This window comes from Physella acuta, unplaced genomic scaffold (assembly GCF_028476545.2).
Source record: "Physella acuta isolate Inbredline_101_S28 unplaced genomic scaffold, ASM2847654v3 ptg001176l, whole genome shotgun sequence".
NCBI classification, from domain to species: Eukaryota; Metazoa; Mollusca; class Gastropoda; family Physidae; genus Physella; species Physella acuta.
Window position 1 is genome coordinate 248642 of NW_026732693.1, and position 17944 is coordinate 266585.

General features: G+C 35.2%; 1 protein-coding gene and 1 long non-coding RNA gene across 6 annotated transcripts; one reads left to right on the forward strand and one right to left on the reverse strand.

Annotated features, from left to right (window-relative positions):
* The first annotated feature begins 353 nt into the window (after positions 1-353).
* LOC131956786 (uncharacterized) lies at positions 354-4535 on the forward strand. 4 transcript variants are annotated; one of them, XR_009388994.1, is made up of 5 exons: positions 360-462; positions 1171-1300; positions 2570-2687; positions 2843-2911; positions 3339-4535. XR_009388994.1 is itself a non-coding variant. In XM_059321373.1 (4 exons), the coding sequence occupies exons 1-4, from the start codon at positions 429-431 to the stop codon at positions 3167-3169; spliced, it is 480 nt and encodes a 159-aa protein (XP_059177356.1). In that variant the 5' UTR covers positions 360-428; the 3' UTR covers positions 3170-4535. The 4 variants fall into 4 exon arrangements, 1 of the variants encoding a protein (XP_059177356.1); XR_009388992.1 differs by lacking the exon at positions 2843-2911 and having other exon boundaries at positions 2972-3433; positions 4347-4535; XR_009388993.1 differs by lacking the exon at positions 2843-2911 and having other exon boundaries at positions 354-462; positions 2393-2687; positions 2972-4535.
* Positions 4536-5883: 1348 nt separating this feature from the next.
* LOC131956787 (uncharacterized) lies at positions 5884-12696 on the reverse strand. 2 transcript variants are annotated; one of them, XR_009388996.1, is made up of 5 exons: positions 12459-12696; positions 9110-9239; positions 8445-8568; positions 7886-8191; positions 5884-7246 (listed from the first exon to the last, which is right to left on the reverse strand). It is a non-coding gene; the product is annotated as an uncharacterized LOC131956787 (long non-coding RNA). The 2 variants fall into 2 exon arrangements; XR_009388995.1 differs by lacking the exon at positions 12459-12696 and adding an exon at positions 11992-12059.
* Positions 12697-17944: the final 5248 nt, after the last annotated feature.

Consider the following 17944-nt stretch of genomic DNA (forward strand, 5'->3'; position numbering starts at 1 on the left):
AAAGTTCCTCAGCCATCACCAACAAACGATTTTTCCTTGGACAAAAAGATCTCGGCGGGCCGGATGAGAGGACTTCGCGGGCCGCATTCGGCCCGCGGGCCGTAGTTTGGAGACCCCTGGTTTAGAGGTATGGCTACGACTATATTAAATATATTTAGTATATTTAGTATAAATGCGCGATAACTACGTGTAGATCAAGCTTAAATGCGATAAAAATGACGATTCTGGATACAAATCCGTTTTCAATGTCTTTTTTCGTTTCCGGTTAAATTTAATTAAGGGGGTGATTTTGGTTTTGGTTTTAGATCTAGAATCTAGATCTAGATCTAGTTTAGAGAAAAGAAAAACAAATATTTTTAATATCCAAAGCTGTATAAAGTATAAATTGTCCATGCCATCTCTAGAGTTCATTGTAATGAGAATGACAAATGCCTCAAATGGTGTCCTTATATAAGAAAACTGGTATTGGTTGATAACCACATTTTTTTCACACTTTTATTATTGCTTTTAAAACCTAAGTACTTCTAGACCTAAGTAGTATGCTTTATCACTAGATGCACTAAATGGCACTAAATTCTAAATGCAATTATGGAAATGTTAAATAATATTTAGATTTCTAGGGATCATCCATAAACAACAGCAAACTAATAAGGGAGTTCCGAATTGTGATTGTATGATGATGTGACAGTACTTTTGGTTTTTTAAAAAGTAATGTTAGAAACAGAATTGTATTAGTATTAGTTATTTTGCATTTTAAAAGATAGTTTTTGTAAATTGTAATGTAATAGAAATTGATTATTATAGTATACCTAACCGACAGAGCTCAGTAAATAATCTTGATCTAGTAAAAAATGTTTTAAAACAAAAACTGCAATTATGAAGGGGGTTGTCGGCTGAATGCCCTTTCAGCAGGGTTTGGGGTCTTCCTTTTTGTGACAATCCGTAGTAGGGGGAAATTTTTTTTTTTAAAAGCATGACATTGCTTTAGCTTTTTTTTTTTCCACACGGTTAGCTATTTTATTATTTTCAAAATACTTTACAAACACTTTTTAGGCATTCATGTGTATATTTATTTTTGTATTCACTTGAAAAATGTTTTGTTAGCATTGTTAATTATTTGTTGGTTTACTGTTTGTAAATTTATAAAATTATAACTGCTTCATTTTACAGCTGTATCAGTGTTGGACAAAAATGATGAGTCGGGAATTGTGGAGTTGTGTTATCGCTTACCAGGACTGAAGTTAAATAAAAAGGAAAATACTGTGAAAAATGGGGAAGTCAATGTCACACTTTCCGAATGGTAAGAACCAAAATAGACATGCTAATTCTGAAAATAGCTGTTATGTCTTCTCCATTCAACCAATCTCTCTACAGCAGTAAGTGTAGTAATGAGCTAAATTTTACAATAACTATTGTAAATAAGATTTTCTGTAGTGAAAATATTACCGCATTTTTGTACAAAGCATGAAGAAACTAGAGGCATCACATCACTGCTGCTAGTTGCTTGTCAGGTACATAATGAAGATTGTATCAGTATTAGTAGTAGTAGTTACTTTGTCAAGATTCCTTTATGATAATTGATATCATCCTTTAGAAATCTTTTTATACATTTGGTCTTGCGACATTATTCAACTTCTTTGGATTTAGACTTCAAATACCAATTAGGGCTCAAACTCATATTATATAAACATTTTTAAAAATGCATTAAAAAATGGTTAATTCACAAGCTTTTATGTAATAATGCACTAAAATGGAGAAAATAAATGATTTTTTAAAAATATAATATAATACTCTACGCTTTAAATAACAATAAAGAAAAGCGAATTGGATACTTTTACTAATATTTATGAAATGACCCACACTTTTCTTTATAGTTTTTTAAATAGTAGGCCTAATTATAATATATTTAAAATTTATTTTCTCCTTTATAGTGCATTTTTACATAAAAGCTTGTAATTAAAACGGTTTTAATGCATTTTTTCAGTACTTTAAAGTTTTAATACAATAGAGTTGCATGATTAAAAACTATTGCACACAGAATGAACATGTTCACATGGTTATAATAGTGGGGAAAGAGAAGTACTAGTACAAGACAACCTACTAACTTCAGGAAACTTTAATTAATTCCTAAAAATTAGTTAGTCATCCAATTTAGTCAAATTTAATGTCATATTGCATTGTCTTCAAGTCTTGACCCCCATGCCAACTTTGAAACAAATCTGTCAGTTAGAAGAACCCACAATTTCACTCGCCTGTTTCAATCTATGACGATAGATAGACTGTTGACATACAGACTGACAATAGACAGAGGAAGCAAGTTAAATAAAAGCTTGTAAAAATATGACATTCTTACCCACTTTCTTTACCCCATATAATATTATAAATTTTTCAGAAACCACCTCACTTATTATAGATTACTACATTTTCAAGGACACTTCGTCGCCTGTAGACGCACAAGCTGTTGTTAACATTTTGGGAGTTTAAAAATAAACTACGGCAACTTCTAACATCTTCATGAGAAATAATTACAAAGCCTATATTACAGTATTTAAAAAAATATATTTTTCAGTGGATTAAAAATACGTCTGTATGGTACAGTAACGGTTAAAAACCAAACACACTCATACCATCACAGCATCAACCAATTGCCTTCAAAAGTGAAAACAGGACATGACTTCAATTGGACGGTAATTGTTTTTATAAAAATTAAACATTATTTTCTCAAGTAATCTTAGTTTTGAAACTTGAATTATTGAAAGAAAAAAATATTATTAAAAGCTACAGAAACAAATCATAGGTCTGATGCTGAGTTTTGAAATTATTTTACTTGTCTTAACCTTAGAAGTATCTAGTGTGATCAAATATACATGCTGATGGCACTGTATAGCAGACCTGTTTACTACTTGAAAAGGTCAGTAATTAATTTTCTGAAGTGTGCTCTTGTATTATTTAAACCTTTTTATTGTTCTAGGCATTAAAAAATGGAGTTGTAGTTATGCTGAGGAAGGAAGATGTCGAGTTGTCTTGGCATGATGTAATGCTAAGTACAGGTCGTCTTGACCAGTTTGTCAGAACAGTTGATCACATGGCACTTGATCCTCCTACACCACAAGCTGTAAATAGTTCAACTAGGTTACAACAAAGTAGCCTAGTTTTCCAATTGTTGTAAACATGTACTGAAATTTTGTTAAAATTAGCTAAATTAGCCTACATTCCATTTTTTTTTCAATTGTAATTTTCTCATGGAGTGCCTGTATTTTTTGTTAGCCTTACACTTACACCAGGAGTGTTTTTTTTTAATCATGTGGCATAGGCACTATGTTTAATTTTATTCACAGATGCAAGATTTGCATCCTGGCTAATGCTTTTTGTATTAGATACTAGATAGAAACTATGAAGAGACTGGGAGACCAAAGACCAAACTGAATTAAAAGTAAGAATTAAGTAAGATCCATAATGATTCCTTATTTTTTAATGTTGAAAAATGAAATGTTAAATCATTTTTTTTTCTAAAAATATTTAGATCAAATTAAACTAGTAATAGCTAAATGAATTTTTTATTTCTACTGCATTGAACTAAACAACATAGATAACAATTAATAAATAATTTTTACCTATATAACTACATAATCAATTTTAAAAAAAAAAATTTTTTTTTGTAAAATGATAAATATTTATAAAAATATGCAAACACAAAATTTACTCAGCAATGTTAAAAGTGGATATAATTACATTTTCTTTCTTAAACTAGCGACAGCACAAAGTATGACATTATTACATTATCATGACTGATGAGTGTTACAAATGCAATCTTGGCAAATCTATACTTTTCTGTGAGATGAACTCTTTAACTTAAATTTTCTCATGTTTATTTATTCTTTTGAAATGAGGGTAAAGCAATTTGTATTGGTACTCAAAGCTTCCTCTGGGCATTCCAGAAACTGAGAAGGATCAAAGTAATTTATATCGCATATGTTGAAACCAGCAGTAGAGCTGTTGGCCATCCTCAAATCCCACAATCTCAATATTGGTTTAAGTTAAATCCTTACGAATGTTTCATGTCATTTGTTTTCTGTACACAACAGACACTTGCCTTCACTCTTCATGAATAAAAAAAAGTAGAGGGGCAAGTCGAGTAGCTTTCATTTGTCTCTAAAGTGCTAGTTAAACATTATCAAAGTAATACCAAACAAAAATATTAATTTAATTGATCTCATGTATTAAATCAAATTAGATTTGTTTTCTTAAGATTATTTAAATAATTATCTGACATCAAATATAATAGTATAATGGTTTTTTAAAATGTGTCCTCTCTCCTATGCCTATACTTGTTGTGACCTGGACAGATGCCACCAACGGATATTAAATTTACAGACTCTAGCAATGCCCGCCTAAAACCTGGTGTGCAGCCCCGGGAATGTTGATCACAAGTCAACACAAGTGGTGTGCTTGTTTGTCACTAGTGGAAATATAAGACATATACTAATATATTCAGCTACCAAACACTTGTGGAAATAAAGACATACAACTACCAAGCAGCTTTTGTGTTTATCCATACCTGAACCGTTGCTGGTGTACTTATCATAAGATATCTCTCCCGTACGAAAGTTTTAATGTTCTACTAAATTATGCTTCCCAAAAAATGTTTTATGACATTTCACAGTCATGGTATCTACTCCTGAATGTATTTTTGTATGTTGGATCAAAATCATGTTGACAGAATTTTTATAACACATTTCACATACATATTGCCTCTCTGCATAATGTTTATTTCTATGTTGCTTTAAATTACCTCAATGTGAAAATGATGTAAAACATTGCCTATCAAATTGTGACTGAATTAAGGAAGATTTGTTTAAAAGTAATAAAAGCACAAAATTGTTGCAAGACACACTTGACACTCATTTTGATTTTTATCTAGACGAGTAGTTATGTTTACATCAAGTATGATTATGACAAACATTTTTATGAAGCAGATTGTCCTCCGTAGTATGTGGCCTTTTTAATAATGTGTCAAATTTTATGGCAAGTATTACAGCTATGTGGTTTCTCTCCTATATGAAATTATTCGTGTAGTCTAATACTGAACATCTCTTTACCAGCAAAGTTTTTATCACAACTTTCACACTTATTTGTATGGTTTTTCTCCTACGTAAATTGTGTGGGGCCAAATCCTGCAGGTAAATCTTACATGATGCACATCACACTCATATGAATAGGTAACACTTCAGCACCCTCAGATTGCAATTTATATTAATTGAGCAGTTTCGCTTTACTTAGGCAATATCAAATTATCTAGCAGACAATACAGTATGGCCTAGCTGTATGTTATTTTCCTCTAAAGGAATCAGTTGGCCCAATCTACCAAATGAGGTTATATCCCTTTTTGGAATGGAAACCGCAATCATACTGATGGGGCTATGATTTGATACCTTGTGATTAAGGTGGCTGGGTCAATTTAAGGGAGGCACTAATCCTTCCCCCCCCCCCCCCCCCCGTGGCCAATGTTCATAAAGAAAAAGTCTCAGATCTATTTTTTTATTGGGTAGTGTAGTTGACTAAAGCTTCACCTGTGTACAACCTTCTAGTCTTTGTGAACATTAGCTTTTGAGTCAACACAGACAGCTAATGCTGGAACTTGTAGCAGGAAACCCCAAATCTAATAAAACTACATCTTAGTTTACTTATTGATAGTCAAATTATATGTTGGAAATAGCTAAAACTAAAAAATATGAAAACAAAATGAATGCTTTTTTAATAAGTAGCACAATCAACAATTTTATAATCATAAACTATGAAGCAAAAAAGGCTTTTTTAAACAACATTTTTAAAAAACCTATAATCAATAAATACACTGTGTACTATAACCATAATAGTAAACAATGGAATGTAAACAGTTTTAATTAAACTGTCATTTATAATACAAGGGTGAGTGTTATAGCATGTTTTTAAAAACAATAAAAACAGGCAACAGTACATGAAAATAATATGTACCTTTACAAATACATATGGGTGAATATTTTATGCTCAGCTAAAAAGGAAATTTTATGGCATCAGGAGTCAAGAGCTAACAATTATATCATTTTAATCAATTTTGTGCAAGTTTAATTAATTAAGATATGCATCTGGAACAATGTATATTATGTAAGTTAACCATATAAATGTATTTTGATTTTTTCATTAATTTGAGCTAAACACATATCTGCAGAATCAGTAAAGAAACTTCAGCAAATTAAACTATATGCACAAAATTGCTAAAATATGTACAGAGCCTATCAGTGCTAATAAAAAATATTACATAAACCAACAAAGTTTGTAAATAAATTAATTTTAAAAAATGTATATGCACTGTAGTAAATAAAACTATATTTATTTTTTGAATTTATAAACCTATTTATTTTTTCTGTATTATGTCAGAGAAATCAGTACATATATAACAGTCAAAATGAAATAATAACATGATTATTAAGGTAATTCAATATTTGTAGAATAAATATCAAAAGTCTGAAACTCTCTGTCCACTTCCCTTAGCAAAATAATGACTAAAACACTGTGATGACCTAGGACATGGGCTGTGAACCAAAGATCTCCTGGATCCTCTGGTTCATGCCATCTTCTCAATTTGACTTCAGGTGTAACCATGTGTAGTGTCAGCCTGAAGGTCGCAACACAGGTGTTTTTTTTATTTCTATTTGGCACCTTCCTTGTAGGTTTCACCTTAATGCTTGCCTAATGAAAGCTGTCTATGAATGTTAAAATATTTGATTCTTTGACATTTGGTAAAATAGATTTTAAAGCACTGCGAAAACTGAAGATGGATAGGAATATCAAAAGTATTTTGTGTTCTGCTAAAGTGATGTTTTCCTATGTCTTTGCCTTGATAATACTATACCTTGTACTTTGCTAAGGTTTCATAAAGTTTGTATGTAGAGCAAATGCATCAGCACCACAATAACACAAGGAGTGCTTTTTGATTTGGCATACAAAAGCTAACATTAATGTGAGGCTTAAGTGTTCAGAGCTTAGTGTGTTGTTGAATATTTAAGAAATACTTCCATGCTTCTGCATTGGCTTACTAAAAGTCATACTCTGATTTCACAAAGGCATTTAGTGTGCTTCCACTTTTGGTGGCTTAATAATATCCATGTTGTTTTTCCATCCAACTCTCCATTGAAGTGATGGAAATTACACAGCGTCATAAATTTATGTTTGTAATTATTTTCCATTGTTGTTCTGACTTTGGTAACTGAAAAAAGTTTTTTAAAAAAATATTAATGTTAGTCAGCACTTTAATTAATAATTTCTGATGCCTGTATTAGAAAATTCAGGACCTTGGATTCAAAGCAAAGTACATTTCATGGGATTTAAGATTTATTTGAAAACCCATCTACCAATACCAATTGAAAAACCAAATACTGCATCTTTTAAAGCTGAACAAAAAAACTAAAATTTTGAGTCTTTACATGGAACCAGAAATACACCAGAAATACTGAGATTTTAAGTCTTAAAATATACAGGACCTCATTTGGGAAGCAATATTTCAGCAAGTTGATATTATTTTTCAGGATAACTCTCTTAATAAACTATAATACATAAATTGAAATGAGTGTTTCTTATACATCAGCTGCAAAGTTAGTACAAGAATTGCCTGCCAACCTCAAAACTTTCTTTCACTTTAATTGCCAATAGTTTTAATTATTTAAGAAGTGGCAGCACATAAAATCATAAATACCTTGCCATGTCTGTTTTTACAAAAATTTTGTTATACAAGGGTGTGAAATGGGGGTGGGTCCATGCAAAAATAAGTTTGTGGTTTGGGCCTTGTGTATGATTTGCTTTCTAGAAAATCATGCCATACATACTTCAAGTGTAAATACTAAGTTACCTTGGCCATCACATCCATATGAGCTGAGTGGACTAAAGTTAAGTAGAAAATGAACTGTCATTCTTATATAGTGGGGTATGTATTATGGCAGCAGCCAAATCTCTCAAACAGATTTCTGTGTAGCTCCCTTAAACTGGGTCTATGAGAGTTATTCCAATCACAGACCCTTTTGAATTAGTATTCCTTTTCTTCTCGAGGACCTCATCGTAGCTCCTGATCAAATTTACCAGTACTGGCTAGAACAGCATTCCAAGAAATGTTTTTGTGTACCTTGACCAAAGTCGCTAAAATCCCATTGTTCTGAATCTTTAAAAAAAAAGAAAGAAAAATTCATCCAAAATGCAATATCTTTTAAATTTAACTTTAAAATAGATAATGAATAAAAAAATGTTTTCATCAAGATTCTGAGTCAGGCATCTAATTCAATCACAAAAGACATCTGAGATAGATCTAAACATTTTTGCGACAAACACTTTTATTATTGAAAGTTATTTTTAGTGCATTGAAGCCTTGTAACCAAATACTAATTTAAAATGTACAATTTAAAATTTTTTTATACCTCCCAGACACACTTGTTTATTTGAACCTGTGATGGCAATTTATTCACTGTAAGCCAGTAACTAAGAGGCTCTTTGCCTTTGATTTTTGAATTAACAGAAGCAGTCATCTCTAGTTTGTTCCCACTAAAATGATTGGAAAATTTATTAACATTACATTTTATTAAATGCTTTTTTTTTTTACGATATCATCCTATAATTAATGTGTTACTCTCTTTTCAGTCACCTATCAAGCTGATTTATACCTTTAAACAATTTCATTAATAAATATTTATGTTTAAAAAGAGGATAAGTACACTTTCATTCTTAATAATTGATATGAAAGGAAGCAGAGTTAATTTGTTTCTTTGATCTAAAAGGATAGAGACATTTAGAAGTATGCCCATCCATCTTTACTTTTTCTGAATCAGGTACTCATCAAACTTGGGAAGTTCAATAAACTTGAGCCCAGGAAATGACCTAAAAACTTGCAAGTAATTAAGAACTATATGCTCTACCACTTGATCATGCTATCAATATTGTGAACAAGAACTATAGTTATGAAATAAATATTCAAAAGTTAGTGACTTATTGTTAATGATGTAAGAAGAAAAAAAAACAGTTAAATTTATAACTGATCTGTAGCCCTACATGTCTGTTTAGTTTTTAAAATTATTAATGTGCTTACTTGTCAATGATTTCTAAACTAGCACTTCCATTTTCAGCCAGTTTGGGGTAACCTTTTTTGGGAATGATACCTGGAATTCTAATTACTACGAATACAGTCCCTAAATCATCTTCCGAATCTTCAACTGAAACTAAAATAATTTATTAAATAGAGTCTAGACCTATGTCATTTTGATTTTATGGTCATAGACTGGTAAACTTTCTGACCAGAAAAAAATTAAATAGATTCTAGATCTAGACTAAGTAACAGGTCTATTCATAGGATAAAGTAAAAAGTTAAATCTGTTAAAACTCTTTTGAGAATTAGACTCTGGGTGAAATAAAAAAGGAGGCTATTAAACTATTAATAAAAGGCTTAGGCTATTAGTAGTTTGTTCACTACCAATAGCCTTCTAGCGCAGGGGTCGGCAACCTTTTGAGACGAAAGAGCCAAAAGTTACAATTTACAAAATTTTCCATTTTTAAAGAGCCACTAACATTTTTATTTCAATACCTGGTATTTGATTAGGATTTGGAAAATAAGTTTAATTTTTTGTATTTAAAATAAGTAGCTTTAAATGTGAAATAATATTTATTCATATAAAAACATACAAATCTTTCGCACAAAACATATTAAATTATTTTAGCTAGCTCTGCTATGATATACTTAGTTATCAAATTAAAAAAAAACTATAGGACTATCCAAATCCACTTTAGAAGCTCTTAACTTTTTTTTTTCTTAACTGACATTACCGGCTCAGGAGGCAGGCCTCAACACGGCAAACGCCGACTAACTGGTTTGGATATCGGTTTGATTACCGTGTCTGGGTCACTTATGTCTTTTGGTTCTCACCGGGCTGATCTTCCACCCCACAGAGCTTAGGGAAACTCGTACCCCACCGTCCAGTACCCGGCTCAGCCGTAGGAAGCTAATAACTAAAAAACTACGTCACTCAGGTCAAATTAATTATTACTGACAGATAGGTAAATGCATTCTGAATAAAATAACATTCTCCATTTAACAATATTCGAAAAAGTCGGCTGTGGGGCTGAACTTGGTGCCCAAGCTGCTGTCAGCTGCCCGAAAACTCTCTACTCCCACCTATTCTCATTGTTCGCTGATTAGAGTTTTTATTATGTTTAAAGTTGTGTTTCTTTACAGTATATAATTTGTTATGGGTTTTGAAAATCAAATAATAATTTCTAATATTTGTGCATGGAACTCGAGAGCCGCCACTTGACCTCAAAAGAGCCGCATGCAGCTCGCGAGCCGCAGGTTGCCGACCCCTGTTCTAGGGCAATTCATACACTGGCTAATCAGAGTGAAGCAATTTTTTTTGTGATTCTGTAATTTCACTATTTATGTAATACTAGCATGCCTTGAGTGTACACTAATCACTCTACGTATTCGCGAGGTACAACACATTTTGGCAACTGCCCAGGCGTCAGGGACGTAGCGAGTATGGTCACTGGCTCAGTTAAATCATTGAATATTGTGTGCTACTACTCTGTCAATATTAAAGGGTGCTCTTTTAAACAAACATGGGCGCCATAGTCACATAGTAAAGTAAAAATAAATTTCCCTTTCAAACCTGACGGTCTATAGGGCAAGTGAAGTAGAGTTCACTTGTTTCTGTGAGCTCGGCATGTGAAGAGATAGTGTGGTCAGCACTATGCCCAGCCGCCTTTACTTTCCCTAACGTGAGTTAGGTACCCTTAGAGTTGGTTGGACTCAGGGACGGTCTACTGACTTGAACCCGGATTCGAACTCGAGACTTACGGGTTAGCAGTCCAGCTCTCTACCGCTAGACCACTCCGTGCCACATAGTGCTCATGGCATAGCCTGGGACGCTAAATCGCATCCCACCCTGGTGCAGGCAGACTCGTCTGATTTGATTTAGTAATCGATTAATTGTGGCCCACTATATCCTTAGTGTATCTCACTCTTTAATACAAACTTAGGTGCCTAGGCACCAAATCACACCTTGGCGGGGTGCCCAAGAATGTGTCTAATTCAATTTAGTGAATGACTATAATACCCAATCTTATCCATAGTCTATCAAACTGTTTATAGCAAACATGGGTGCCATAGTGACTTACGGGAAAGCCTGGAACGCCAATTAGTACCCTGCCAGGGCACCGCCCCTGCAAATTTTTTTTCCCCGGAAAGCACCCCAGGAGTAAGGATGATAAATATTAAAAATAGGTAATTATCATTTTAGGTACGTAAAATCGCCCGCGACTAGTAATTTGAAAAACAGGTGACTCCTTAAATTTTAATCATTATTTTACATTTTGAAGAGGATTTATGTTTTGAAAAATACAAAAATGTTTCCTTGTTTCATTTATGCACCTGTTTTTAAACAATTGAATTAAAACTTTTGAGTAATAAATGAAGACTAGTGATGTTTCCAACAAATGCAACCATGCTCATTTACTATGGCAGCCATCTTGTTTATATTTTTTATTGTTAACTTACAGCGCAAAATTCAGGGGAAGCCAAACTTACAGATGGCCGCTTTTTATATAGCAAATCCTGCTCGCAATCACTGCTGTTTAAAGTTAATTTCTTATCTATATTGATATAGTTAGCCATTGATTTAGGTTTATTATTCATTTATCTATATTTGACACAAATAAATCACAATATACTTCTATTAAAGCCTTGACAATGAGGTAACTTTTTCGCACATTACTAGTCTCGGACGATTTTATGCACCTAAAACAATAGATTACCAAAAAATAATATGATTGGTCGGCTAAAAATAAGGAAATATGATTAGAATTTGAAGACTAGCTTATTCGTCATAGTTCGCTACAATTGCACTTTGTAATAAAAAATAAAATAACACTAGATCTAGATCTATAATTTAATAATTAATTTTAAATAATGAGTAGGCCTACCTATTGCTTTTTGTTTCGCATCAGACATCACATCCACATAGTGCAGATACTACTAGATCTAATACTCTAGCAATAGTAAGTTTTTTAGTAAGTAATAACTTAATAAGTAAGCAAATCAACAATTCAATCAAGAAATCTAGATCTTCTAATATTACTAGATCTAATAATTATTACTAATAATAGAGGCATAGGATAGGTGTAGCTAGACAACAGGCCGGCATAACATTAACTTTTAACAACAACACCTCTTTTTTCTGGTTTCTACTTAGTACTTTCTACTTTTCTGACTAACTTCATCATAGATCTAGACTAGATCTAGATCTAGAAATCTAGATCTAGATTAAAAAGATATTGATTTAGAATTACTGAATTAGATCTAGAAATCTAGATCCAGATATCTAAGTCAAGATGATGAATGATTGAATCTTCTGTTTGGGTATAGATCTAGATCTAGATCTAGATTCTACCTCTGTTTGTCTGTGACTGTGATCAAATCAAGGAACAACAACAGTGGTTGTTAGTAAAGTTACTTAGTTGTCGGTTGATAGCTTACTTTTAGTACTATTACACTATAATTACACGGTACATGGTGTTTTACCCCTCTGGACTAGGACCTAACTATTCCGTACTTAACTAGATCTAGAATCTAGATCTAGATCTATATATACAATACTAGTTTATACTTTATAGATCTAGAAAAATCTAGATCTAGGCCCCCTAAGCCCTAAATGAAAAAATAAAAAAAAATAAAGCCGTATTCTAGTTACCGCGAACTAGATCTATCTAAAATCTAAGTCATTCTAAAAACTGTTTTAATAAATTGTAATAGGAATTGATTAAAATAAGACTATTTTGACAGAGTTCAGACAAGATTTTGGAAAAATTTAGATGTTTTTAAAAAAATTCAACTGCAATTTTGAGGGGGGTTGTAGGCTGAAGTGTGCCGTCATTTTAGGGGGGGGGGGGGGTCTGGCTATTTGTGACGATGTGTGACGGAGGGGGGGGGGGGTAAAAATCGCCAAAAAAGCGTTACGTCATTTAATATGTCATTTATGGATGACCCCTTAGTCTAAACTCTTTACTCTTAATACTTAATAGAAGTGCTGAAACCTAGATTTCAGGCGAACTACATTTTCTGTGCGAGGGGACATTGGTAAAAGTCTAGATCGATATTTTATATATAAAGTCTATTTCGTTCTGTAACGGGGGCAGTAGATGTGCTTTGGGAGATGGGGCAGAGGCGTAGCGATGGGGGGGGGGGGGCGGCAGGGGGTACATATGTCCCCGGGCGCCGGCCCTAGAGGGCGCCAAATGGGTTGTAAAAACAAATTAAAATGTCATTTTAGCTGCGTTTTTTGTTGGGGGGGGGGGGTGGGGGTGGGGGTGCAAATCGAAAATTTGCTCCCGAGGGGGGCGCCAAATTGAAAGTTTGTCCCCGGGCGCCGGGAAGGGTCGCTACACCTCTGAGATGGGGGTAGGGCAGTACCTCCGAAGAGATACTTAATACTTGTAAAAGCTCTTGTTAGTTTGGATCCCGGGTAGGACGATCCTTAACTAGTCCTCCCAGCTCTGAGGGTATATGTAACATCTTCTGAGTTGCAGGGCACAAAACCACTCCCCTTTTTTATGTTCTGGGTTTCCCCTTTTCGGGTTGGCGTAGCGTATGTAAAGCCGAGTGACCGCTGGCATCAGTCATTTTTATCCTACACAAGGAGCAGCCCGAAGCCATTAGTCTACGTACACAACATCCACATAGATAACAATAAAGTTAACACACCCCGCTAAGGCAGACACAAAGCAAGTGATACTCAACATGACGTTGCAAGAAACATCACACATATTAATTTTAAAGCAAACTAAAATTCGTTTTAATCAGTCTGGATTTAGCCGGACTTGCACTGGCCGGACAGTTTATTGAGATAAGCCTAGGGAAGGAGATAGTATAGTCATCCCACCCTAGCAGAGGCGTAGCGACCTTTCACGGCGCCCGGGGACAAACTTTCGATTTGCACCCCCCCCCCCTTCAAACTTTCGATTTGCACCCCCCCCTTATTTTTCCAACCCATTTTGGCGCCTTCTGAGGTCGGCGCCCGGGGACATATGTCCCCCCCGCCCCCGCCCCCGCCCCCTTCACTACGCCCCTGCACCCTAGCAGATATAGCCTATATAACCCAATCCTGCGCGCTATCTCTCATATGCAAAAGCTATTGCTCATAAGCCTGGCAGACTGGAGCACGGTTAAGAATAGAGCACTTATCCAGTGTATTGCGCCACCTGGTTTGGACATCAGGGCAGTTCGGTCAAGGGACGACCTACATTCTCAAGCCCAGGAGCCGAACTCGAGACTTTCGGCTAGACCAGGGGTCGGCAACCTATTGAAACTGAAGAGCCAAAAGTTACATCTACAAAATTTCCCAGACTTTAAAGAGCCACTAACATGTGTATGTGCACTTCGGTAGTGGAAAGCTTGGAACCATTGCCACAGATCTGGCCACAGCATAGTTGTGGGGCTGGGCTTAATGCCCTAGACTGTCAACTGTCCATATACACTCTACTCCACATATTCTCATTGTTTTTTTAATTTCGTTTAAAGTTATTGTTCTTACAGTATAATTTTTTTTACTTTCTATAATAAAAGAATATAATTATGATAGAACTAGAGAGCCGCATATTGACATCAAAATAACCGCATGCAACTCGCGAGCCGCAGGTTGCCGACCAATGCGTGCGAGTGATTTGGTTAACACAGGGTTCGGCAACCTTTTGAAGCGGAAGAGCCAAAAGTTACAATTTTCAAAATTTCCCAGGATTTAAAGAGCCACTAACATTTTTTTTTTATTTAAAATATTTTATTTTTTATTAAGATTATTAGTATTTGTTCAAGGAGCTGGAGAGCCGCATTTGGTATCAAAAGAGCCGCATGCGGCTCGCGAGCCGCAGGTTGTCGACCCCTGGGTTAACACAAGAAATCTTGTATAGATATTGAGAGAATTTAAACTGCGACATTTGGGTAGTGTTTACAAATCAGGAATTCATTTTATTAAAGCGAAGTTATCTTACATAATTACAATTTTCGTAATTTAATTAGGGGTATTTTTTCTATTAATATCAATAAACTTTTAAAGACAGACAAAATTAGTACATAAATTTTATTAATACTTATAGAAAAGAAATAAAAATCAACAAGGATTTACATAATTATTATATTTCCACTGGGGTATTGGTATTTTTTGTCAATTTGATAACATAATTTTAGTTGTTTCCCTTATTTGTATAAACAAAAAAAACCAACCCATATAATACATATCTATCAAGTTGCAACATTGCTGTGTCGTATAGAACAGGGGTCGGCAACCTTTTGAGACAGAAGAGCCAAAAGTCACAATTTACAAAATTCCCCACCTTATAAAGAGCCACTAACATTTTAATTTCAATATTACTATTACGATCTTTGAATAGGATAAGGTATAGGTATAGGTATAATATATATATATATATATATATATATATATATATATATATATATATGTATATATATATATATATATATATATATATATATATATATATATATATATATATATATATATATATATATATATATATATATATATATTAGAAAGTTGTTGAGAATACTTCTGGCGAGTGATCTGTAAAAAAAAAATCAAATTCGCAGGGGTGGCGCCCCGGCAGGGAGCGATTCGTTTTATGACAATTAAAGTTGATTGCGGATTGACACTTTTTATCCGATCGTCATGAAACTTTGTGGAGTTGATGAGAACACTCCAGGAGAGGTTTCTGAAAAAAAAATTTTTATGGGTAGTGCCTGGGATACACGGTTTGGCGCCCATTGTTCCAGAACGGATATGTTAGCACTTGGCATCCTTTAATCGGGACTCCTACATAGTGGGAATATAGATACTACTATATTCAGCGGCAAAACTGCAACAGGCGCAGCCGCCGGCACATCGTCGATAGCGCAACTTAATCAGTGTGTTCCTGTGTTATGACTATGTTAAATGTGTCGGATTTTTAGCTAGTTAGTTATTTCTTTGCTTTGTCACTAATATCGTTCAGCGTGTAGTAAAGCACATTGCATTTTGACCAATAACTATTTATAAATTATTTTCTTAAACAAGTACATTTTAAAATATATAGGCCTATAATTCACGTGAAACGGGTACCGACGGCTAGTTCTAATAGAATAGCGAGTGTTTATTGTTTAAATTTATTATTATCTGGTTCATTACCGAGTGTTGCAGACCAATAATTTTATGAGTTTTAAAATAAAATAAAATAATTATTAATATTTGTGCATGGAGCTGAAGAGCCGCACCTTGGCCACAAAACAGAGTTTCTTCCAGGCATCTCTTCGCCCCCCCCCCCCCCCCCCCCCGAAATTTTTTTACCGCCCCCCCCCCCCCCCCCCCCGAACGAAATGAAATTTATATAATTTATATAGAAAATATATACTTTTAACAATGTCCGCCCCCCCTCCCCCGAAGAAAATTTACCGCCCCCCCCCGAAAATTTCAAGTGCCCCCCCCCCCCGGAGAAAAAAGTCTGGAAGAAACACTGCCACAAAAGAGCCGCATGCGGCTCGCGAGCCGCAGGTTGCCGACCCGTGGGATAGACCACAACGTCTTGTTATAGCTTGTAAACAGAAGCTGAAAAGCTCATTTGACAAACAGGCAGGTTTAAGACTAAACAGGACAAAATGATTACATCTTTAAACACACAGGTTACTATGCGAAAATTTTCTACACCAGCACATCTTTAAACAAAACCATTCACGGTGACGACGGGAGTAAGACAGGGATGTTTGCTATCGCCAATGATATTCTTGATGGTAATCGACTGGATCATGCTGAGGGCCACAAAAACGACACAGGAATCCAGTGGAGTTTCACAAAAAGGTTGGAGGATCTTGATTGTGCCGATTTCATCTGCCTACTATCTCATCAGCATCAACACACACAAGCCAAACTAAATCGGCTGTCTGAAGAAGCCTCCAAAATTGGACTAAAAAAATCAATAAAAACAAAACAGAGATCATCAGAATCAATAACAGCCAGGACCTGCCGATACAGCTAAATGGAGAAGATTTACGAGAAACACATTCACATATCTGGGAAGCGTGATCAATAAGGACGGGGGAGCAGACGAGGACATAAAATGCCGTATCAACAAGGCTAGATGTGCCTTCAACTCACTGCGCCCGATGTGGAGGTCCACGGCCCTGTCACTCCGGAGCAAAATTGGGATTTTCAACACAAATGTTAAGGCAGTGCTACTATATGGCTCGGAGACCTGGAAGGTTACGAAGACAAATACTGATAGGCTACAGGCGTTCGTAAACAAATGCCTACGACATATACTCAAAATAAGATGGCCGGACAAAGTATCAAACAAAGACCTGTGGCAAATTTTAAAGCAACAGCCAATAGAGAAATATATCAAGGCCCGTAAATAGGGATGGATCGGACACACGTTAAGTAAAGAAAACATCGCAAAACATGCATTAGACTGGAATCCCCAGGGGAAAAGGAGTGTGGGCCGGTCAAGGAAAACATGGAAGAGAACGGTTGAGGAAGAGGCGAAAACAGCTGGGCTCTCATGGGCACAGATTAGAGCAGAGTTTCTTCCAGGCATCTCTTCGGGGGGGGGGGGGGGGGGGGCTTAGCCCCCCCCCCCCCCCCGAAATTTTTTTACCGCCCCCCCCCCCCCGAACGAAATGAAATTTATATAATTTATATAGAAAATATATACTTTTAACAGTGTCCGCCCCCCCCCCCCCGAAGAAAGTTTACCGCCCCCCCTTGAAGATTTCAAGTGCCCCCCCCCCCCCCCCCCCGGAGAAAAAAGTCTGGAAAAAACACTGGATTAGAGGAGCAGCCCAAAACCGAGTCCGCTGGAGATGTGTGGTTGCAGCCCTTTGCTCCCCAGGGGCCAC

Bases quoted from the DNA above. Each gene is read 5' to 3' on its own strand.
- LOC131956786 (XM_059321373.1), top strand. From the start codon at position 429: ATGCCTCAAATGGTGTCCTTATATAAGAAAACTG. The intron at 463-1,170 runs GTATTGGTTGAT...TTCATTTTACAG, and splicing joins GTCCTTATATAAGAAAACTG to CTGTATCAGTGTTGGACAAA. The intron at 1,301-2,569 runs GTAAGAACCAAA...TATATTTTTCAG, and splicing joins AATGTCACACTTTCCGAATG to TGGATTAAAAATACGTCTGT.